The sequence below is a fragment of the Oratosquilla oratoria genome, chromosome 42, assembly GCF_046742065.1.
Source record: "Oratosquilla oratoria isolate Oo_2021 chromosome 42, ASM4674206v1, whole genome shotgun sequence".
NCBI classification, from domain to species: Eukaryota; Metazoa; Arthropoda; class Malacostraca; order Stomatopoda; family Squillidae; genus Oratosquilla; species Oratosquilla oratoria.
This window is the reverse complement of record NC_134818.1, coordinates 29,225,360-29,251,295: the sequence shown is the minus strand read 5'-3', so window position 1 is coordinate 29,251,295 and position 25,936 is coordinate 29,225,360. Positions and strand designations below refer to the sequence as shown.

The following is a 25,936-nucleotide window of genomic DNA, read 5'->3' as shown; positions in this document are numbered from 1 at the left end:
ATATTCCGAAGTAAATTATGTAAATTGAACTACGGAGGATACTTTGTGGATCGTTTATTTAGAACTGGTTTCACTATTTTCATGTACATACACACACACACATGCGCTGCCTCGCCTGTGTACGCACGCATGCGCCTCTCCGCCAATTAACAGCACTAAAACTACCACATTACCACTTACTGTACATATTTCAATGATATGGTCTGCAGACGTGAAGGCCTTACACCAAAAAAGGAAAATATATTCTATTCACAAAATTGAATGGTGTTTAAGAATCATAATTTTCTTGGTAGTATTTAGAGAATTTGAGTTCTGGCCCTACTACACTTCTTTTACAGCCACCAGAAGGCGGGCAATAATTGTCGACATTATATCGTCGTGTATGGACTCGCTACCCGACGGTCGGACAAACGACTATATCTAAGAACGTTGCATCATGTCCAAATATGACAAACTTCGAGCAAGGTCTGTTTATTATTTTACACGTTTAAGGGATGACCAGTCCCCAGCATTGCGACAGTTTTCAACCTTGTTAGGTATCTTTGGGAGCCGATTTGGTTGTGTTGCCGAAGTGGAGGGGACGGGGAGGTGAAAAGCATTATCACCCAGAAGTGTGAAATACTTTTGTTATTCTGTTCTGTCTAACAGTAAATTATTTTGTTCAGCTAAGAATTATTTCCTAAGTTTTAGAAAAATTAAGAATAGAGATATCGAGAGTACAGTGGTTGTGTATATAAAAATATATATGAAAATAACGACAACAGAGCAGTTGTTTGGATTATGTAAGTTTGGCAGTATGAAAAAGAAATATCAAATTAAAATATATGCGTACGGGATCCTTATTTAAAGGTAAGCAATATAGAAAATATCCAGTATAAAATATAAGGGATTTTAAGGTGAAAGGTCAGTCAATTAAATGTACAGTTGACTAAAACATCAAGAGATTCAGAAAATATGTCTGTCAATTATGTAAACACACACACACTTTATTATATTCAAGCCGAATACAATATCTCTTTACATCAACTTTGATTGTCAACCATCTATTCACATAAATTTTGCAACCGGTGACATATAAACAACTCCACTCTAATACAACACAATGTGCAATGTTTCTTCCTATGGGAGAACCTGAGGATCGTTGCCAGTCACCATGGGGCTGCGGGTCTTCAGTCAGTGAACTTTGTAATCCGGATGACATAGTTATTTAATTTTGAACTTGAGTGAAAGTTATCATACAGTATCTAAGCATTATCACGGTCACCAATAATTAAATCAAATTTGTTTCAGTTAAATTTCCGCGGGATTTTATTTATATTCTTTCTATTGTTATGGATCGAAATAATTTGGGTCAACTAGCGTAGGTGATTCATGTACAAAGGTTATGCAGTCTTTGCAAAAAACCATACAGTTTTCATCGATTTCACGAAATCAGTTTTTCGTACGAAATGAGTAAACATCCTCACCGCGAGAGCTGACCGAACAGCTATATCAGATGAAAATACTCTATACTAAAGACAAATATGTCCTTATTTGACATGCCTGAACGAGCATTCAATGGAAATGATATATTAAGATTTAAAAGATAAGGTCGAAATGTCTCCGTATGGGATAGAAGGACGCTCTTGCCATTTTAGAAACCAGTTGATGTGTGATTCAACTGTCGTTTTCAAACTAAGGGTGGGGTAGCGGCTTGCATTTCGTAAAAACATCGATGTGCAATTTAAGATTACTCAGTATATTTTATTTCTTAACTGATATAAACGATTCTCAGTAAGAGGTATATTTTATATTCAATAGATAACAAAAGCTTATAAACTGCCAGGTACCCGTGACCATGAGTAAATCTTTCTTTTGTTGGCCAAAGGGATTTAATGTAAGCATCAGAACCGTTGCTTCAGAATATTGTTCTAGCTAATGTTTGCAGATTTTTTTCATCTGAAGGACCAACTTGGAGTTAGTGGGGTTTGGTTTGATCAAAACTCTCAGAGGTTTTGATTGTATTTCATAAATGAAGAGAGCGGACTTAAATAACAAAAATTAATATTATACGGTTACGGACGCTCGACCCAAACCAAGCAATATCAAAAGCATGCAGATATTTATTTACTTATTTATTTTTGTCAATTTTTGCTACATGAATAATTTTTATTGTAATTTTTACTTTATTTAGATAGAACTACTGTATTTAGAAATATACTAAATAATAAGGAACTAAATATATATTTGTATAGTTCTAATATGTCGTGGGCCAGAGTTTTGTCGAGTTCATAAGACAAAAGTGCTCGAATTACACATATGAACGTGAATGGTAGTAGTCACGTGGAAGAGGATAGAAATTTAGAGAATCTATGCCGAACACTTTAAGGAAATAATATTGGAACATTTGGGTTAACTGGAGTTTCTTGGTTGATGACAGCTGTCCAATTGACCCGAATTCGTCTTGGCACGGGTCACGCAGAATTGACTTAGCATCTCGCTGAATTTGTTTGATTTATTAGTTATAAATTCAGACATAATCACCTTTTGTTTTTCGTGTCATACATTGCGGTAACTTTAAGAACATATTCTACGAATCTACAGTACATACGGATCTGGATTTGATCCCAGCAGTGACCACGACTTTTTGCTACAACGACAAAAGCAACGTCGTCAATCGTAGGCCAATCACCATACATTTTCCGAAACTGTGACCGAAATATTATAAATAAACAAAACCAATCCACCCTTTCCCGGAGTTTTCCAACATGTTAGTCAGAATAAAATATCTAAAGTGCGACACTATTTCAAATAGGTGAAAGCATAAAATCTCATATGAGAAAACCCACGTGTAGCCTACTAAACCTTACAATTAGACTTTTAACTTAATTTCAAAATACTGAAAAAACACCAATATATATTACTAATAAACAAAAATTCAACTGCGTTTATGTACAACCCATAAATAAATGGAATAAAGAAACAGTAAAAAGTAAGAAAGGGCATTTGATACGAAGGAGTCGACCAACGTTGATTTTAACCATTTTGAGAAGTGAAGAAGGTTAACCCCCTTGCCACTGATGCCCCCCCCCTCCAATTACGCAACTGTGAACTTTTTGGATATTTATCAACCGCTCCTTTCATTCCTTCTTCATCTATGACGACTTTTTTTTTATCTTGAACCGACTTAATGAGCTTGGAGAGGCATTCCTAAGATTTCTCTTTTTTCTTCTTTCTTTTTTTCATATCCTTACAATTTATTACCAATGTGGTGGGGAATGTTTATTCATGTATTCAAGTATTTAGATCTCTGAATCGAATGCTTATTCAGCCATGGCAACTGCACGCCTTCGAGAAAGTTCGAGCAGTTCTCCGCCCGCCCGCCAACTCGATTCATCACCATCTTTGTAACGCAAGCCCCTACCCCCTCCTTCAATGTATTAAATGTTTTCCTTGCTAATGCACGAGGTACTTGATGTTATCTTACTTCTCATCACATCGTTCCTCATAACAAGAGTGTGATGAAAAGAATACGTGGTGCTGGTCTGTCTGTCTGTCTTCCTTCCTCCTACAAGACGGTACGCTGTCTAAATATATCTTGAAGGTTGATCAAGCCGTTTTGCTGATTTTCGTTAGGGAGAGATTCGAATTGTGAGTGAGAATGAATGAGAATCTGCAATTGTAACGAAGAATTCAAACGAAAGGGAAATTTTATTATAAACAAAATCAAGTGCTATAAAGAGAAGAAAGAGAAATCCTCAGTTATGAAAGAACTACTAATAACTTTCTTATAATGAGAGTAACCATTTCCTCGAGAACATGAATATAGTACACGAAACTAGTAAACACGCGCGCGCACACACACACACACACACACACACACACACACACACAAGCTCTGAAACTTCACTAACACTACAAATCGTTACTGACCCCCTTGAACAAGGAAAGGGTTTATTTGTGTGTGTGTGACATTGGTCTATATGCGAGCTCTAACCTCTCATTGGAGAGGGTAATAGCTGTCGATCACGAATCCAACACGTGATCCAAGATTTTAGTTCATAACAAAGTTGGAAATTAAAATATGTAAATAAATAGATAGATAGATAAAGAAAGAAAGAAATAAGGAAAGAAAAAACACGAAAGCAGGCAAGTATATATAAAAACACTTAGCAGACAATGCAAAGCAATACTTAGGGCTGGGCAACTGCTGGCACGCAGCGATTCAAACGTGACACGGTCGCCGAAGACTTTTCACCGGCACGCGAAAACCGGACTCGCCTAAGAAAATAATGAAAGAGATAAATCGTCAACTTGTTCACATAGTTTTGTATTTTAATACAATGGAATATGATTTGATCGATTATACACACACGCAAACACATACACACACACACATACACGAACGTATATACATATAAACACAAACACACACATGTATATATATAAATATATATATATATATATATATATATATATATGTATATATATATATATATATATTCATAAAAAATGTAACTTTGAACCCCTGCATACAAAAATTTATAAGGTCTTGGAAACATTGGTTTTGTCTCGTCTAATTCTAACACCTTTACCATTATTTCATATGTTCTTTCATGTTTCCTGAATGATAATACCATCTGTAAGCAAAATCTACGTTCAGCTACACAGAGGTTCAAACTTAAACCTAAATGAAATGGAAATATTAAACAACAAACGGCTCTAGTTAACTCGTTTTCAATAACCACATCAACATTTATATATCAAAAGTCGGGGAAGCCTACTGTTCATCACATTTGCCATAAACGTAAGTTTCTGTTAAAATCATGACTTCACTAAATTTTACATTCGTTAAATATAACGTGATTTACGATTCATACGTACAATAAAGGTTCACAATGGTGGAACATGCCGACAGGAGACCTTTTGGTCCATATCTAGGTCGGATGTGAGGAGAGAGAAAAGAAAATCATAATAATGATAAATGAATAAAAAAAACAAATTAATAAATAAAAACAATATTCTTTGATTTTTTTTATATTTGAAAAGGTTTATTCAGTACTGAAAAGATAATAAATAATAAAATATTCCCAGCAAATTCACTTGGCACGTGAGGTATTTTTTCATCGAAAACTGGCTGATTTTTTTTTTTTTTTTTTTCAGGGGCGCTTAAAAAGGTCGCCCTTCTCTGACTTAGATGTTTATCCAATTGGATCTTAGAACTCAGAACTGTAATACATCTCATCGTTGCTGCAAGGAAGTTTTCCCATGCATCAACTACGCGGATGGCCTTGTTGTTTCCACCTACTTTTTGGTCAGATGATTAATCGTCATGAGAAACCAAGAAAAAGAAAAATCTCAATTCGTAGGGGTGGGCAACCCTTGGCACGCGTGCCAAACCTGGCACACAAAGTGTTTTTTCCCGGTACGCGAAATCCAGAGCCCACCTTAAAAATAACTAATAAATCTCCAATTTCTTTTGTTATGACCATTGGTAACCGCATTCTGCGCTGGGCGGTGGATTGGGGCCCTTACAAGAGGTGAAGGGAGGGAGGTGACCGATACTCGTATGTATACAGGCCTACAATTTTACTCAGTTGGCACGCGAGAAAACTTTGTATAAGATATTTGGCTGATTTTGGCAACCATATTGAAAAAGGTTGCCCAACCCTTCTCTATTCTAATGTTCGAAATTCCCTTTATTATCTTGAAGAACTAAAGAAATACACCAGGTCTCACCCCTCTATTCTTAGATAGGTTAAGAAGTTCGAACGTTTCAGTTGACTTTTATATGATTGACTTCGTATTTATTTTTTATTTTTTTTTATTAGTATTGGTGCCTCGTTCTTGTACCCTGACCAGTCTTTTAATGTCTTGGTTGAGATCCGGAAGCAATTGGAAAAGATATACCCTAAACTTGGGCGAACTAGTGATCTATGTGATTGGTTGATGATATAAAGAAATATTGTAGTCGAAACATTGTAATATTCGGACCTAGAATATTACTTGCTCTCTCTGAACCAGAAATACAATCGTCAGATATTTTTTATTGTTACTAAGAATCACACCAAAACACTTTTCTATTTCCATTTCAGCTTTTTATGCTTTGTATTCGTACTTGGTGGTCTTCTTAGGTTGGATTGACTTGTGGAAATCTGTTCGTTGATCCTGTGGTACTTGTTTTTACTTCACTATTTCTTTTCATATTGGAAATCACTCCACGTGTGTATCATTCGGTCCTGATAATGTCCCATTTCCGCGAGAAGTATCTCTCTCTCTCTCCCTCACCCTCTTTCCACCTCGTTCTCTCTCTCTCTCTCTCTCTCTCTCTCTCTCTCTCTCTCTCTCTCTCTCTCTCTATCTCTCTCTCTCTCGTTCTCTCTCTCTCTCTCGCTCTCTCTCTCTCTCTCTCTCTCTCTCTCTCTCTCTCTCTCTCTCTCTCTCTCTCTATCTCTCTCTCTCTCTCTCTCTCTCTCTCTCTCTCTCTCTCTCTCTCTCTTTCTTCTTCTTCTTCTTCTTCTTCCTCCTCCTCCTCCTCCTGTGTAACTACACCGTCCCTTGCCACTCCATCTCACGCCGGTGCTCCACAAAGTGTCTTTGAATGGTGTGATTTATATCTTTTCTCTTCAGTGCACGTAGTGTCTCTGCATTCTTTGTGGACTTTTTCACCTTTCTCCTTGACTCAGTAGGTGGCGATGTCTTGGCACCCGTGCGCTGCACACAACGCAGGGTCCTTCTTGTCTTTCATTTCTGGTAAGAATGTTAGTTAAGTTGAAGGCCAAGTAGGTTAGTGGTGGATGCAGTATATCCTTTTGCAATGTGCAAAGGATAAGTGCTATTTTTTCTTCCTTTTGTGGCAGTTCTAGTTTAGGTGCAAATGAATTTTCTGAGCACAAAACATAAAAAAATTACAAACATATATTTCGTTAATTCTTGTAAGAATACAGATTTGTTTAGGGACATATTGGTTTTGTGTTCATGCTTAAGGCCCCTAAAGTAATAAAAGGGACATAAAGAGCCACTTACGAGACCGACCCAGGGGGCTGTGACGGGGTAAGATGCATGGTCAGTCCGGACGTCATTAGCGCAGTCAGCTGCCGGGTCAGGTCACTTACAAGCGCGAGGTCAACAGCCCGGTCAGCGATTTGGATGAAATGTACAGTAACCTAAAAGCTTTAATTCTAAATGCACAAAATAAATTCATTCCCCTCAAGTCAATACGGAGGAATAGTAATACTCCCAAATGTATGACGGATAGCGTGAAATATGAGATCGGAATAAAAAGAGGACTTTACGCCAGAATAAAAAACGGGGAAACACACCTTGAATCCAAATATATCGATATGGCAAGACTGGTTAAAAAGAACATGCGCGCACAGCGAAACGTAACCACAAAATTAAGGTTGCCAGACAAACGAGATCCAACCCAAAGGCTTCTTTCATATAAAAAACAAAAACAAAAAAAAAACGAAAGGATAAGCCTAATTAAAAACGACGAAGATAGTATGATAGAATCGGAGGAAAAATAAGTGAGGTATTTAACAAATAATTTCTCTCTGTCTTTACCAAGGAAAGGTTGGATAAGGTACCTGACTGCGATCCGATTTTCAGTAGGGATGAAGAAAGTAGACTATCTAACATCAGTAAGGTAGAAGTAGTCAAACAGATTGAAAGACTTAAGGGGGGCCACCCCGGTGAATTTTTCACGAATATTTTTAAAATTTCACTTTTCACTTTTATCGGCTCAAGATGTCAGTCCTACCCGAAACTATCACTTGGTGAAGTTTTTTTCTGAAAAATATTTTTTTCCCCCCTCAGATGCCATTTTTAAATGACCCGGGGTGTTGCGTCATAGCCTGACGCGTGCGCTAGAAAATGAGGTATCATTCAATGCTTATAACTATGTAGAACTATCATTAAAATAATTTTTTCTTTATATAAATTTCGACAAATGGCATCTCTTCCCCACATGCGTGTGGTAAATCCTAGCTACTCACGTCCAGTACATACGGAGACATTACAGATAACGCAATGCTGCGTTCCTGTAATATTTCTTTTATATTCGTCTTGCAAGATGACTTACAAACGTAAGCTTACGTTATCGAGGATATCCAACTTCAAGAAGAGTAAAGGGCATCAAGACTCTTCAGATCAAGGAGAAATTAGCGAAGAAATTAGCAGAGATGAAGGGGAGAGAGCGTGTTATCGCTGTCCGGCTTATCACCTCCTCCTCCGCCACCACTCCCACCCACGCCACAACAGCAGTCACCCCCCTTTCCCTTCATTCTCCAAGTCAACAATATATACACAATCATATGTGAAAATTTCATGCCAATCAGATGAATACACATGGCAGGAAAAGGAAAAAACCGAAAAAAAACTTTAGAAGCCGATATCTCGAAATGTTGTTTTTTGAACTTCAAATAATTTCACAAAATCGGTAAAAACTCTGATCAACTTATGTTAGGTATCAATTTATACTTCAACAAAAATAGAATTTTTTGTTGGAATTAGATTTTTCAATTTGTCCAAAAAAAATTGGGATTCAGGAGACCTAAAAAATTTGTCGAAATTTTTTTTATTTTTTTTCCTTCAAAGACAAAAAAAAAATTGAAAATCAAATCCAACAAAATGTAGATATATAAACAAAGCTTCTATGATAATTATTTCAAAGCAATTAAGTGAAAAATGAATCTTGTGAAGTCAATTTTTTTTTAGCCACTACCATTCAATTAAATTTAGTCAAACTTACAGAATAGCATTTCTTTACACCAGCAAACAACATATTAAAATTTCAAAGCAATTGTATTAACCAGAAGCGAGATATGAACCCAAGGACTTTTCGGGGGTGGCCACCCTTAAAGCTATAAAATCCTCGGGTCCAGACGAAAATTTTCCGAGCGTGCTTAAAGAGTGTAAACTTGAAACCTACGACCTATTAACAGAATAGTAGGTAGACACTTATTTTGTGCCTATTGCTATGGGCAGGTAAACGTTGTTCCTGTTTTCAAAAAGGGAGATAAATCGTTTATATGCAACTACAGGCCAATCAGTTTGACATCAGTTATAGGTAAAATGTTTGAATCAATAATAGTTAATAGAATCAGAGATCACATCGAGAGACATAATTTGATTCGTGACTCACAGCATGGTTTCTCCAAGGGTAAGTCATGTGCAACTAATTTAGCTTTTTTACTCTAAAGTATATAAGGCGTCCGATAACAAAGATAGTTACGATGTTCTTTACCTTGACTTTAGCAAAGCGTTTGACAAGGTGCACTACCAGAGACTACTAAATAAAATCAAAGCCCATGGCATAGGAGGAAAAATGTTAGAATGGACTAGAGCTTGGATCAGGGACAGAAAACAACTGGTCGCCATAAATGGTGTAAAATTCAAATGCGAGAGTGTTTCTAGTGGAGTTCCCCAGGGCTCGGTTTTTGGTCCCTTATTGTTCATTATATATATAAACAACTTGAACAATGATATTAATATTGATGTTATTAAGTTTGCGGACGGCACTAAAATAGAACGCCGAGGTTCTGCAGGATGATCTTAAGACATTGTTCACATAGTCGGTGAAATGGCAAATGGACTTAAATATTTCAAAGTGCAGCGTGTTAAACGCAGGGCTACACAACCCTGAAAGCAGATATAGCTTAGATAACACGTGTTTAGAGAAAACTGAGTGCGAGAAAGACTTGGGAGCTCTAGTGATTCCTGACCTTAAATCCAGGAAGCAGTGCATAAGTACCAGGAATAAAGCTAACAGAGCATTATGCTTCATTGCTAGGACGGTTACGAATAGAATTGTTCAATAGAGGTGCTCAAGTGGATCAAAGGCTTTAACAATGGTGACGCAAACAAGGTGATCATATTAAGACAACAGAACAGGACTCGCAGTAATGGATTTAAATTGGACAAATTTAGATTTAAGAAGTAAATAAGCAAGAACTGGTTTACTAATAGGGTGGTTAACAAATGGAATAGACTTAGTAACCATGTAGTGAGCGCTGAAACTATCGGTTGTTTTAAGAAACGGTTAGACAACTTTATGGATGGGGATGACAGATGGTAATGGACATGGAACTGCCTAGTGTAGGCCTTATGGTCTCTTGTAGTCTCCTTCATTCTTATGTTCTAACTATTTCTTCTAATGAAGTACTAACATATTGTTATTCACTTCTTCGGTAGTATTATTGTCATTATGTCAATCTAAATCTCTATTGTATAATGTCGCACAAAAGCTGATTTTTCCTTCAGAAACGATTTATTTTCTTCTCGCTCTCTTCCGTTGTAAGATGTAAATAAACAATCAAATCTAAAAATGACTTCACTAATTCAGATTTTTTGTACACCTACCTGATTTGAAGTTTCATTCAACATTTCTTATCCTATCTGCATTGCCAGGGTCTAAATTTAATTAAGTTGTTAACAAAATTATGAATGTCTTTAACGAAAATTATTAGGTATTGTTATATGGGTGTATTTCCTTACAATAACGACAGTTAGTAATTTCATGTCGACCGATTGAAGTAGAATTTTGTACTATACGTACACAAAATATACCATCACACTTGTTAATATGAAAACAGTGGTGCTTTTTTATGTGTATCATGCGAGCAATTTCTACTGTGTTTATTTTATTTGTGCATCTAACAACACGGGCTGGTGACTATGGTTTTTTCAATAACCAACACCATAGATGATGATGATGATGATGATGATGATGATGATGATGATGATGATGATGATGCCACCACCACATGAGCTCCCTTTAGACTCAAGTCCTCCCCCAGATAAATAAAATCGTCTGGCATTAGCATTAACAAAATCTTCTCCATCACGACTCTTTAGAAATCTTGCATAATCAAACAGCAGGTGATATTTTGGAACTGATATGACCTTTGAAAGAGCGGTGTTCTTTAACCTGATCTAACCTTGTCTGACGTTATCCAGAAGAAAATATTTCGAACGGCGAGACCGTTACGGTGTATCTGGTTCATTTTTATTTATTTATTTTTATATCGATGTTAGATTTATGAAGTCCAGATTTAACTCGACGAGTGTTTCCAAAGCTCAGAAGCATTTGTCATTGTGATAAAAAAGAACAGGATGATGCCAAATTTTAATGTTTATGACACTGAGGTGTTTAGGGTGTTTACATATACCAAACACAAGTGAGTCTGCATATTTTGAAAAGGAGGTCTGCCTGTGGAAGAATTGTGTTAATTGAAACCAACGATTCATGAAACTAATAGCTGTAATTAGATTTCTAATGCATAGCCTATCAAGAGATAATTTGACCATGCATCATTGCTTTCCATATGAAACATTATTATTATTATTTTTTTTTTTCTTTTTTTTTTTTTTTTACTGTATTTTGGTTATTGAAATATTAGTGTTCGTCCATATTATGCACTGACTAACTTCCGAATGATTGAACGGGAAATTAGGCTTGTCATTAGAACTTTGAAGAAACTGGGATATTGGTCCCTTATACTTTTGTACAAAAACCATTGATACCAGAAATCCTAAAAACTATGTCTATTTTTCTACCGATCTGTATGCTAGAACATACATTTTCCATTTAAAGAAAAGTAGGCTACAATTATCTTTAGTGTGCACCGTCAGCTGGGCAAGGGCATCGAGGCAAGGTGGGCGGAGGGATGTGCTGCGCACAGTCAAGCCAGACGTACGAATATACACTCAAATTTCTCATCCCTGTAAATTCACCCGTCAGTAACCCACAATAGAATGAATTAATCAAGATAACATAATACATATCCAGATTTATATGATATACATGGTCTGTGTATTCGGTCTGAGTTACAAGTCGGAATGTATTTCATGATCGGATGCACTGATTTTTTTTCTTGCCAAAGATGTAACTTTCATCAGAGATCAGAGACAGAAAGTACACAGGTTAATATGTGATGATGAAGATATAGCCGTGTACCCTAAAGCTTCTCTGTACAATGTAATCTGTACGTTTCTCACACGTTGCCCGACAGATAGCAGCACCGTAGGTTCACCAAGATTAGGGTGATACACCGAGAGAAGTTCTAAACTATGTGAATATTAAATTTCATGGATCCTTTTGTGTTATTTTATTACAAAATTACCATCTGCAGAATAGATCTGTCGTTTATAATCTTGATAGAAGTGCGGAGAGGTCGTCATCTCTTTTGAAAGTTATAAATAATCACGCCGGGAAGCTGACCGATGGCCAGGCAATCTCGGTCATCGCTGCCCAGAAAAAAATCACAATTATCCGTTACAGTTTCCAGGCTCTTTTTTTAATAACATTCAAGGAGGTATGAGTCTCTATGGCATATATAGACTCATCGCGTGTGTTTTCTTACTATATCTTGTCCCACTGCGTCATGAGTCTTGCATGAGGACATAGACAAAATTAGCCATATGCCAACTCTAGTTTGGGGAAGCGGGCAGTTGCCAGCTCGTGTTTTACTTGCATTCGAGATATCTCCGTTCTCCATTTGTTTATAGTTTGGCTCGGCTACGGGAGAGGCAGAGTCTCTTCCAGTGATAGTGGTGGCTGAAAGATATTGCTTAATCAAATTGGTACATTTTTCGCATTTCTTTTTTTCTATATTTTACGTGATATTAACGTCCGTTTGTTCAATGAAACTAAACCCATCCTTGCAAGAAAAGTCAAGCATTGAGAAAGGTGTGTGGAGTGCCCCCAACTCTAGTGCCAGGGAAGAAGGAGCGGACAAGGTTTGAGACTGGATATGTGTGGTACGTAATGACTTTTCAAGCACAAAATTAACACTGTGTTGTGATAGATACACGACACATTCCATTAGAAGGGACTTGACACTGCAAGGACGAGAGACATCGTGATTTGTATTCTGTACAGGTGCAGAATGTGTATGTGTACATGCACTGAGTGATTATGCTTGGAGATGTGCTTGCTTGGTGGCAAGAATCATTGCAGAGTGCTTACTTGTCTCTTGGAGAGCCAGGGAGTTGTCTGTATATGTGTGTGGACATCCATTTAAACACGGGGTGAGGGGGATGGTTGCAAATAGTGATATAGCCTGAGCGAAAGCATTGAAACTAAACGATGTGGCCAGGACCCTGCTGTTTCCGAATCTCGATTTCTGATGGCACGAATAGCTGGTGCATTAGGTGGCAGGTGGTGCAAGTTGGGAAGGATGATCTAGACTTGAGAGGGAGAAAGATACCTTAGTTCAGATCAGGCACATGTGTATGGTAATAGGAAATATTTTCAAATGAGTCTTGACTGCAGGTGAATTGTTTAGATCTGATATTGTGACATTGCATAAAGATATATTTTAACTTGTCTTACTGCCTATTGTAATCCATTGATTTACAAAACCATCACCCATTACTATCGCCAGTAACCATGGTGAAGTACATTATGTATTTTATTCTGGATAAGACCAGGCGATGTTACTCAACTGAGGAACGGGCGCCGGTCGGAAAGGGGGTCTCGGTCGTTCAGGGGCCCCACCTGTGCTCTCCGCGCTCCGGCAAACCAAAGTATTTGGTATGAACCAAAGCATAAATATGTAAAGTGTGGATGTAACAAATGGGCTCATTGAGACTGGCTACCCTATGATGAGCCCTCGCCCCTCAGTCCATCGACTAAAGTGGACCAGAGCAGATACTGTTAATAGCGTCGGTGAAGCGATAAAGTCCATAGAGATGGTCGTAATCCGTTTATTACAACCCTCACGCCCTCAGCTGAATAAAACATCTTGGGATTACCATGACACATCTCTCGCTGGAACAAAATCAATCTTCTGCGTAACAGAAATTAAAGGATTTTAATGTTAAATATCACGAGTGCAATATGTATTGAATATAGATTGACTTGTGATTTGCCTAGGGGCGTTATCATTGTTGCGATAGGAATACAATGCGTGCAGGAGGAACAGTTATTGATATCTAGTGTTCTTTAGTGCAAAGTAGCATAAAGGTTTAAAATTGAATAAATATAGTGGGGAAGAATAAACTTATTGACTTTGTGAGAGAACATGAAGGCGTAAGGTTACTGGGTGGATAAGAGATATTGTTACATTACACGGTTTGTGTTTGCAGCAGTGAATTCTTCATTTAGGATTAGATGTGATCGTATGTGTTCTAATGGGAAAAGGTATTTTTTAGAACAATTAGAAAATACCGAGACAGTTCAATAATAGTTAGAAAATGGATGATTGTATAATATGTATGAAATTTAGTAGCAAGCGGTCGCTTCGTGTGATTAATTAATTATTGAAGTGGTGATGAAAGTGTTGAACGAGTTTTGATAATGATGAGTGAAAGGGTAAAGTTGCTATTATTTATATATTTATTACATGTCTTGACCCTGCTTCCGAATGTAGTGATGCAAATTAAACTTTCTTTGCTTTTAACTCTTAAGGTATTTTCCGTCCGTAACTTGGCATACAATGGGATTTTTTAAATTGAATTCTTAATACAAAAGGATATAGATGGTGCATGAGAAAATTTGAATTAAGGGGCGAGGACATATTTTTAGTATGGTTATATAGGAGGTATCATCGTCTTATGTAAACTGGACTTCTTTGGAGGTGATTCAGCATAGCAAAGGGGATTAAGGCACTTATTTGTGGTATAGGTGATTAGTTGGGATTGAACTCTGTTTGTGTATAAGTAGGTTGAAAGTTTATTGTGGTCTTGTTGGCCTCACGGGAGTTATTGCGACACTGCCGTTGCTAAATAAGTAAACATATAGATAAATAACAACAAGACGGACATTTGGAATACAAAAAAAGGAGTGAATTCTGTTTGGTTTGAACGTGAGGAAGTAAGCTGGTAGACATGTGGCTGATTTTGGCTTATTTTAGAATGATTTATAGCCCGTGCTCGAGATGGGCAATATGAGAACGTGGCGTGCAGATAGCAGAGATGCTTGCCCCAACTGGAGTGTGAAGAGAGATGAAGTCGGTGGCTCAAGCAGGCTACGCCATGTTGTTTGTGTTCCTCCCGGAACGCATAACTAGGTTAAGGAAGTTTAATTATGTCGCGTTCAAGGATAATAACTCCTTACTGCACTACAATTACCTTTTAAAATAAGGTTAACGGGTAGCATGTAAGGTATTGTGCTAGGGACGTAAGCGAGTGCAATAGAAATACATATACACATACATACATACATACATACATACGTATGTACATGTATGCACACGTACATACATTCAATAGGGGATGGCATTAACATTTAGAATCGTAATTCATAAGGTGACTAACTTGTTTTTAAAAACTGTACAAGTCAAGGTCAAGACAGACTTTGAAGACCTTTACCTCAAGGATAATAATTCTTAGTTTCAGAATCTTTCGGAGTCATATTTTACCATGACCCAGCAGTTGAAAAACTCCTCTTGTCTAGGGGCTAGGACGCCCTACGTTGGCTTGTTTGGAAAGGAGCCCTGGGGATAGACAGTTGGTGTACTGTGTCGTTTAGTAGAAAAGTGGGCCAGGGTGGTTGACGAAGGTGGTGGTTGTGGTGGTGGCGGTGTGTTCAGTGAAGATTTGGTGGATGTGTCGTGATGCGGTGGATGCAAGCTGTCAAGGTTGGAAGGAAGGAATTGTGAAAGTTAGTTGGTGGATGAAGCTGGACGATGAAAGGGGTGGATTGTGATGCATTGGTGGGTTTTATATTATGGCAAAGGAGAGTGACAAAAAAAAAACCTTAATTGCGCATTACAAGTAAAAAAAAATTTTCATAATTCTTTTTGCGGGACACGCAATTTGTAGAAGGTATTTTAGATAATTTGGTGATCAGAATTACACGGGATAGTTTAGAACCACAACAGGGGGTGACTACCTCACAATACGGTGATGTGTTTAATAAGCTTTGTTCTTAAGTTTAGGTGTTCATTATTTTGAATAAGATCGCCTGGCAGGAGCCGAAAAATACAAGAATAATTGACAGTGTTTTATGGGTCAATAGCATCACTAAATTTAGTGGTGGGTTTTGAAATGTACGAAGAGAACGCTTTCAGTCTATCGGTCGCCCCTCAGATGAATAAAATCGCCATGCAGCTGGCAGGCAGGCGTGTGCCGTGGGTGTTAATTGGGTCAAGTGTAATAACGTGGTCGTTAGGATGGTTTGAGGAGGAGGAGGAGGGTTGGATGGGATGTATTGCGCGCGGGTCTCGGATGACGAATTTGCGGAGACTCCTCTTATTGTTGGTTTTTGTTATTGTTGCCGTTTTATCGTTATTATTGTTATTCTCATCATTATTATTTAATTTCTATTGTCAGTATTGGTGTTAGTATTGTTATTATTATTATTGTTTGTTATATCCATTATTGCTATTGGATTTATTCTTGTTATTATTGTCATTGTTATTACTATTATCTTATTATTGGTGTTATTATTATTCTTGTTATTAATATTATCATTCTTGTTATTAATATTATTATTATTGTTATTATCATTGTTATTCTTATTATTATTATACGTTTAGATAGAAATTATATATATATTGAAGTATGAATACTATAAAGCACAAAATGACATTTTATAAAGATATATATTCAATGAAGTATTGATACTATAAAGAAGAAAATGCACCATTTGATAAAAATATGTATTCGATGAAGTTATATTGGGAAACAGTGTTTTGGTAGTTTCGCGGAGTTGTCACCGTCAAGGTGGTTGAAAAAGTAGAAGAAAACATATTATATAATAGTCAGATTTGTTTCTTATTTGTTTATTTATATATTTTTCTAATTTGCTAGAAGAGAATGGCAATATGGTTATATATTTTTTTTTACTCGAGTAGGTTTGGGGTTGACTTAGCAAGTCATTATTTTTAATTCATTTACTTAATCATTTATTTATTCATTTGTTTTCTTCCTCTTCTTCAAGGAAGTTGAACCTCGGAAACCATCACTCCTTGATGAGGATTCTTATTATTGTTATTATTATTATCATTATTATTATTATTATTATTGTCATTATTATTATTATAATTTTATACAGCTTTTAGAGAAGTATCTTGTGTGTGTTATCGTTCCCTGATAACAATCACCCATCCATTACTTCGTTCTATCTTCTCTATCGGGAACTTTTAGCGGTATCTTTAAGGACCAGAGTCACGTAGCATTCTTTTGTGGACTACGACTGTCTTTCCAACACTACTTTTTTCCTTTTATTTTTTTTTAAAGAACTTATCTCACCTCAACGTAAATCTTGTCATCCACTTTGGGGGTATCCTTGCCGCACAGCCATGGTGTCTAGAAAACAAAAATGATCCGTGATTTCTGCTACCACCCCTCCCTCCTTTACCCACTCCTTTCCCACCTCCACGACTCCATCTCTTCGTCGTCGGCGGCGGCACGATGTTGTCCCCAAGGACAGAAGCGCTGGTTATCGCTGTTGAGAAGTAAAACTGTGCGTAGGAACGTGAGAGGTAGCTTAGCTTGGGAAGATTCGGGATGGTCTCCTTGTAGACGCTATCTCTGTGTCATGGTCCCTGTGACCTTCATAAGGTTCCTGCCACTTAGTTACACAACACTCACCATAAGATTGGAAGGATAACTTGTAGAATTTTCCCTAACTCGTGCTTGGGGGGTGGAAATTGTCAGCTGGGCGCGTTCCTTGGTGCGTTCCTGAATGCGTTCCGCTTTAGTTTGCCCGTGGTTAGCGCACTCAAACTATTAAAGCTTAAGAGACGGGTTCATACCGTTATAAAAGTCCGGTAGGCCACATACTATACAAAAGAAAAAATTCGTAGGCCACCTACTATACTGGCTCCTGTATTGCTTTAATAGTTTGGGAGCGTTAACCGCGGCCAAACTAAAGTGAAACGTACATAGGAACGCACCGAGGAACGCGCCCAGTTCTGGAGATTGTACAGTTGAGTGTTACTAGGGTGGACGTTCTACACTTGATCTTAGTTAGTGATACCTCACCTAATCTAACCTATCTATATATTTCGTGTTGATATTCTACATTTGATCAGTGTGAGGAGAGAAACTGTACAATTGAGTGTATACAGGGTGGAGATTTAACAGTTGATCAATGTGCGGGGGAGGGTGGACTTCTACAATAGATCCGATTGGAGAATAGTCACTGACCATAGGGGAATGGCGACTGGCGTTAGAATTTCACTATTCAATTCGTTTTTTTTTATGCAGATTTTTTCCCCACGGTTAGAGCACAATACCCTCCCAACAAGATGCAGCTTGATTCCAATTTGAACAGGTTTTTGGGTGATTCTCAAGTGCGAAAAAGATAGCCAGTGACAAGTAGGCAAGGGTGGTTGGAGTGTGCGTGTGCGTGCGCGCATGCGCAGTTATGAGTTGTTTGATCACGTCGCGCGGGGGTCGTGTCTAGACTGATTTCTTAGGCTGTAGTGTCTCGGGGTAGGTGAGGGGGTAAGTAGTAGGTGGATAGTGTCTACACAATCAGGACTACCTCGTAACTCGATACAATTGTACTTTTAAGTGACTCTTAAGTGTTAGGGTTGAAGTATGCTGCGTACGAGCCAGATGTGTTTCCTCTGGAAATATACCGGGGGTCGTTCCTGGATTTACGCAGAAGTAATTTCGTTCAGTTCTGGATCTCCAGTACCATGAGATTTTAATTTAGTTTCTTCAGTCCTTGCGGACAAAATCGCACCAAAGAGGAGTCAAAATATAGTTAAACAGGCTAGCTGAAAAGGAGGATAGCAAAAATTAAGTGATCACCATTCTTCTTTGCATGTATCAGTCTTCGGTAATATAATTAAAGAACCATAAAACCACAAGATGATAATAAAAGATAGGGAAAACCTAGTAAATAAATTATATATATGTATATATATGTATATATATAGAGAGAGAGAGAGAGTGAGAGAGATAGAGATTGTGATTGTGTGAATTGGAAAATATACGAGTGGGTAGTGTTGTAAACGCAAAGCAGATGGAGTTTTCTGTGTTTATCGGATTAATTCATGTATTACGCGTGTGTTTTTATTCAGTTTTCACGTATATATGTGGTTTGGGTAATCATTTAATCTTTGCGTAAATCAACACATTGCATATGGCCGAAACAAACCATAGGCGTGTCTTGCGTCGCCACTAAGCTTGCTTAGGGGCCTCGAGTTCAGTTCGATGCGTTCGAGTCCGATTTAGGTGTGATTAACCCCTTAAAATATCTTAAAAACGGTATCGACCGCCGGGGACTCCATTGCTTTTGTTTCATAAACTGCCAAGCCCAAGATAAGGAATAGTGTTGTTTGCAGACAAGGCACACATAGTTTACCCAGGTGGTGAGGTGAGGTGCTTACGGGAGGGAAAGAAAACATTACCCTACTAACATTACAGTTGAAGAATGTGTGTGTGTGTGTGTGTGTGTGTTTATATAAATATATAGAATGTTCTCGTGCGTTAACGCGTAAATATTTTCGTATTGGTAAATAACAGCTGTATTATGACAATTAGCAAGTAATGTAAAATATGCAATTTCTCGTTGCTTATATATGTCATCTGTTTTGTGCTACCTACTGCGAGGTATGGGAGGGCAATAAAAAGAATCGAAGAACCATGTCATTATCTCCGCTTATGTAGTATTGTGTAGGCGTTTCTAATATTCATTTTGCATCGTAGATAATCGAGAGAAGCATGCGAAGGTGTGATACAAATTCATATATGAATAAATATTTATTCCGTTAGAATATTCAGCGTAACCGCTTCGCCACTGGGAGGGTTGGCCACGGAATCGAAGAAAATAGTCTGGTGGATTAAAAGGAAAAATATGACCAGGGACCGAATAGGACACTGTAACGCTCAATTCTCTTCAGGAAAAGTTGAGGACGGCAACGGTGCCCCTCGATTAGGTCGGTAATGGGTCTAGTAATTGCATGAGGAGGCGGAGGAGGGTGCTGGGTGACTGGCGTAGTCCACACCGAAGGTAACTATTAAAAAAAAAAATAACCCACTAGAAGGATCCTCCGTGGTGTAGCAGGGGCACTTGAGGAATGCAGGAACTGCAAGGGAGCGGTTTCGACAGCAGGCAGTGGTAGGGAGAGCAGAGGTAGCAGGGTCGGCAGCAGAGGCAGCAGGGCGGCAGGCTATTTTCATCCGGGCGGGTAATTTTGGACCCCGAGTGTCGCCACCACGGCACCTCGAGGCTCGGCGGGCGGGCGGGTCTGCCGCCTGATTCTCTCTCTCTCTGTGAGCGCCTTTCGCTCTATTACTCTCTTCATACATACATATGTGTGTGTACACACACACACACACACATGTGTATATATATATATATATATATATATATATATATATATATATATATATATACACATATGTGTATATACTTACATGTGTATTATATATATATATATATATATACATATGTGTATATACTTACATGTGTATTATATATATATATATATATATATATATGTGTGTGTGTGTGTGTGTGTGTGTGTGTATGCATGTATGTATGTATTGCATCAAATCCTTTATGCACACAAGTCTGCATAAAGGATTCGATGCAAAACCGTACATACCGTGCCACGCGGGCGCGCTCGGTAGAACGACTAGGCCGTGAACTAAGTCATTCCATTTTGAAGGGTCGTCGTGACACGATGGTACGGCCCTCGTGTTATAATAAGCAAGCCGCTCAGGGGAGAGTTGTAATCCCAGTAGGAGAGTTTAATTCTCTATGTCAAAATGACACAAATATATATAATATAAATATATATATATAAATATATATATATATATATATATATATATATATATATAACATTTCCCATGTACCCTGAAGATGTCTAAATAGACAAAAAGCGCTCGGTCATCAATTTATGATTTTCTTTAGTGGTTTTTCTGGACACACACACACACACACACACACACACACACACACACACACACACACACACACACACACACATATATATATATATATATATATATATATGTATAATATATATATATATATATAACATCACCCATGTACCGTGAAGATGTCTAAATAGACGAAAGCGCTCGGTCATCAATTTATTATTTTCCTTAGTGGTTTTTCTGCACGCACACACACACACACACACACACACACACACACACACACACACACACACACACACACACACACACACAAATATATATATATATATATGTGTGTGTGTGTGTGTGTGTGTGTGTGTGTGCGTGCGTGTGTGTGTAAAAAGGTGTAGAAACATTGTTAGCTAAGAATTTTTGTACCATATTGCACCTTTAACACCCATTTAAATGTGTGAGTATTTTTAGTAACGATATAGTTTACTGCCGCACCAGGAATCAGTCACAATCAGGTACTTGGAGTCAGTCACAATCAAACACTATGAATATAGGTCACAATCAGACACATTTGCGACTCTCCGGATGTGGTCATTACAGCTACCCGGTACATGATATTTTTCACACATACTTCCACATCTACGCACATCGCATTGGCCACTCCCTCTTGCACCATTGATTAACTGCAACCTACACTTTCACCAACACGGCTGGCTGGTGTCGCTTACCCGCCCAGAGAGATGAGGCGTTTACACCAGGCCGTGACCACCACAACCGCCCAGAAAGATCAGCACGACCTCGTATCGGCACCCACTTCTGTTGGCAGATTTAAATCCTTTCAAAATGTCCTTTTAACTACGGTTGGACAGTTTTATTCAGCAGCGGGTCAGGACGCCGCGTTCCCTCATTTTTTGGGTGGGGTGGGGTATCCAGTTCAGTCTCATGGGCTTTAAGAAATATCTAACATTAGCCAGGGCAAGAATCGCAAAAAAGTGTCGCCTTCTTGAAGAAGGCTAAGTGAGAGGAACATCACTCAAGAGTTCCTCATGCCGATCTGCGATACCAAACAACACCCATGCTCCTCCTTCCTCCTCCCCCTCCCATCTTCTCCTCTCCCCTCCCCCTTTGCTCCCACCTGCCCCACGCCAACGCCGCAACCTTTGCCCAAGGTCCTACCAAATGCCACGGAGCCAAGGCCAACCCGAGTGTCCTTACCCAAGACAGTGTTCGACAACTCATCCCTATCTTTGACCGGGTAATGGTGTACCCAGCGCTTACCAGCAGACCGGCCAGTACCACGATGGTGTTTTTTATAAAGAGTTTGTTCTGGGTGTCGCTTGACGATTTTATTCAACTGAAGGGTTCTCAGGTTGGCATTAAACTTATCGACCGAAACCCTAGGGCAGGGGTGGGCAACCCTTGGCACGCGTGCAAAACCTGGCACACTAACGGCTTTTTCCCGGCACGCGAAACCCAGAGCTCACTTTAAGATAGATAACTAATAAATTTCCAACTTCTTTTGTATGACCATTGGTAACCGCATTCTGCGCTGGGCCGCGGATTGGGGCCCTCTTAGGAGGGGAAGGGAGGGAGGGGGGGTGGCCCATGCTCGTACGAGTGTGTAGGCCTATAATTTTACTCCGTTGGCACGCGAAAAAAATATCAACGATTTGGCTGATGTTGGCATTCCCACTTAAAAAAGGTTTCATGTTAACCAGAACCAAGTGCATGAAGTATTCCTTCTCCACACCGTGACGTCACCTACTCCATCTTCTGGACCAGTCATCGCAGGAGCTCGCACCTCACTGGAATAAAATCGCATGACGCAAGCCAGAACAAAATTACGCTCCCGAGAGTACTTGGTTTTATTTTACTTTATTTTATTTATTCATTATATTGTAGTATACGAGGTTGGTTTGACCCCTTCCCGTCGTGAGTTCGAGAACTCTTTTGACGTCATGAGGGAGTAGACACCTTCCTGTCACGACCACGCGCACCACTACACCTGACACCTAGTACGCCCTGTTCTCAGCGCCTTCCCATCCGATCCTTACACCATCTTAAATTGATGACTACACCTGACTTCTATCCACCTCCGTACACCTCGTCTCACCCGTACACCTCTCGCCCACACCTCTCATTCTTCTTTGGCACCCTCAACACCTGTCAAGCTTGGGGAGTGTCACTTCTCAGCACCTTCAGCCAACAGGAATTCTTCAACAACCTACACACGGAACCTTCACGAAGACACGCCCAGTGCCCTGCAGTGTTTTTCCTCTACGGTGGCACCTATTGCCCTGCCGTGTTTCTCAGTGCCGTTGCCTTCTACCAGAATCGCAGTAAACTCAGTGTTACGTACTCATCTTCCCCATTTGTGCTTGAAATTTCCCCATTAGCCTTTTCGACGTGTCCCTTTGCAGATTTTATTCTCGCTAACAACAGACGAATGTTATTCACTATAGGGAGCGTTACTTTAATGTCGTTATCTTAATATAGTCGTTACTGCATGTTTCATTATTTCCACTTAGAATATTCATTTTACTTTCTGTCACAAGTCACCCACTGCTCACAAGTTACTCGTGAATCGTAAGTCACTCACAGTTCACCCACCGCTCATCAGGTGAACCATAACCCACAATATGCACCCCATAACCCCACCCAGACTCCACATCACCCTTTAGTACCATCCGAGGGGTTGCCCAAAGCTGAATAAATTTCCATCTGTTTTCGAGAACAAAATCTGTAAAGTGAATTGTTGCTGAGATACGAAGACGTAAGGACGGTCTTTAGATTGTTCAGGTTAAGGGGCGATACCGTAGCGACCGGGTTGATGCCCCCTCCCCCCCTACACACACACACACACTCATCCGTGCTTTAGCTCAAGACAACACCTAAGAACAGTGTACTACAAGATTAGCATCAATGAAACGCGTTACGCATGGAACGCGTCCAGGAAAAGTTCTATGTGCTAGCGTCACCACTGTTAATGCTATCTCAGACCTAGGATACAGGATCAATAACACATCAGTTCCTCTGAATAGTATTATGCCCAGGTCACTAGTTTCCTCGAACTACTACTACTCTAGTATCAGTGAGAGCGAAAGCCACCACAAGCCCCGAGGTTAGATCTTCCTGTTCACCAAAGGCAACGTCACGTAGAATTCCAGTATAATACCACCATTATTAGACTCACCAATTCCAAGACTATATCACCATTTCTACACTATTCACCAATTTTTAACAAGCTTTTTCTTTACTACTTTGATTTTCACCAACCTAGACGCGGTATCGGTACACCAGTTTTCTTTAGTGTTCGTTCGACCTGAAACGACTTCATTCACAATATTTTCTTCGAATCGTTCAAATGTCATCCAACCCTTTGATTATGCTATCGGGAACTTGCTTATAAATTAAAACAAGATTTGGGCGCACTATTGTAGACTTAGTTTTGATAAACTGTCAAATAAATATATAGGATAACATATTTCGTTTTCCAGCAATTCAAATTTCAACGGCCATGCGAGTGTCCAGCGAGATAGCACACTTTGAACTCGCTGCCCCTGACTTGTCATTTTAGATCCAGCCACGTTCCCAGAGCAATTACTTGAGTTATATTCCGGTTCAAGTGGGGTCAGGGGATATTACAAGTGACTTCCATAGCAACCTCACATCCAAATTAAATCGTTAGACCAGTCAGTAGACCGTTATCATTTTCAGTCCTTGGTTAAGTACTTCTAGGCCAGTAGCCTACCGGTTAGTGATCCTTGGGCTAACACGGCAGAATCCCGCCTAGTATCATATCTTGTTCTGTCGAAATACCTGTATAGTACACTTGTAATTACATACCCGGTTTTAGTAGTGTTGTTTTCATACAGTATGCTACTGTTGGTATATACCAGGTGTCTACACTCGTTTCGTTTCAGCCCATGTAATATTGTAGAGGTGTCTTATTTTATTCAGCAGATGGGTGATCCCCTCGATGGAATCGGTAAACGTTTGCCATAACAAAATGTGTGTCATCATAACAGGTTCTGCTTTATGGTGCCATGCCATAAGGCTTTTTTCCCCTGGCTTAGACATTACATAACCGCCCATGGTCAACGCCTAGTAGGCGTGTGTACTCTAGAGTACTATTACAGCTACTAGTGTTACAACTACTATGCCGCTAGCATAATTCAAGTTGACTTAGTCACACCGTATAACCGCATTAATATCCTCTGACATCTGATATCACACACCTCTCGGAGATCACATCACTCAGCATCACATGAAACCACGCATCACATACACCAGTGTTACAGGGCTTATCACACCACTGCATCACACTTCTACCACCACATGGCACTACGACTACCACACCACGCCGACGGCGCCACACCGCATCACCACCGCCACCACCACCACCACCACCACAACCACGCCGGGGCCAGTTACACAGTGCCGCCCAGACTCTCGCCGCGGGAGTTGGCCTGGGTGGAGTCACGGAGTTATCATCGTGGTCCTGTGGTGGTGTGGTGGGCTTATGGTCGTGTTTTGTGGTGTGGTGGGACACGGGGCTCTTGCCGTAGGTCCTCGAGTAATGAAGTCGAAGTGGAAAAGAACCTTGTGTGTGCACAGGGGTTAGATGTCGGGTGGTAGTCTGCAAGGGGAAGGGCGGGCGGCTGCCGAGGCGGGAGGAGAGGAGGTTGGCCGCAGCAGCAGCAGCAGCAGCAGCAATCAGCTGTTTGCTGGGTGGCCATGCGTGGAAGCGGCCATGTCCTCGCGTGTCTTGTACTCCTTGTGCCTTACCATAGACGCAGCAGATGTGCATTAATGTGTCCTTGTTAGTGTAGCGGTTGCTCTAGTGTGTCTTTCTGATGCGTTTAGTGGAATTTGGTTGTTGTGTCATTGTGTCTTAGAGTGGTCGTGACTTAGAGTATCTAGTCGGCGAACTCTCGCGTGCCTGCACATTTTTGCCAGTGTGTCTCCTTCACGTGTGGCTTCTTGATGTGTCTTAAAATATGACCAAATACTATAGACCCCTTGTCTCTGTTGACATCGAATGTGTCTTTTTCAAGTGTTCCTGTGTGTCTTGTGCGTGCCGCCCCCTCCCCCTCCATGTATAATACCTCATAAATTATACATGTATTCACCCAGCGCGTTCATCTGTTGTGTTTATATGAGGTGTTGGTGA

The 25,936-nt window shown here is 39.5% G+C and overlaps 2 protein-coding genes across 3 annotated transcripts in view; both read left to right on the top strand.

Moving 5' to 3' along the window:
• Positions 1 to 12,587: 12,587 nt before the first annotated feature.
• The window catches only part of LOC143021681 (uncharacterized), a 260,489-nt gene continuing 247,140 nt past the window's right edge, over positions 12,588 to 25,936 (top strand). The window contains exon 1 of the mRNA XM_076179302.1: positions 12,588 to 12,741. The gene's annotated coding sequence lies outside the window, so the exon portion shown is untranslated. The remainder of the gene's footprint in view (positions 12,742 to 25,936) is intronic.
• Positions 23,146 to 25,936, top strand: part of LOC143021682 (uncharacterized) — a 6,711-nt gene continuing 3,920 nt past the window's right edge. The window contains exon 1 of one of the 2 annotated variants that reach the window (XM_076179305.1): positions 23,146 to 25,277. In XM_076179305.1, coding sequence (XP_076035420.1) covers positions 25,031 to 25,277 — 247 coding nt within the window. In that variant the 5' untranslated portion in view covers positions 23,146 to 25,030. Of the gene's footprint in view, positions 25,328 to 25,936 lie in introns of both variants that reach the window. The other variant, XM_076179306.1, reaches the window with a different exon arrangement.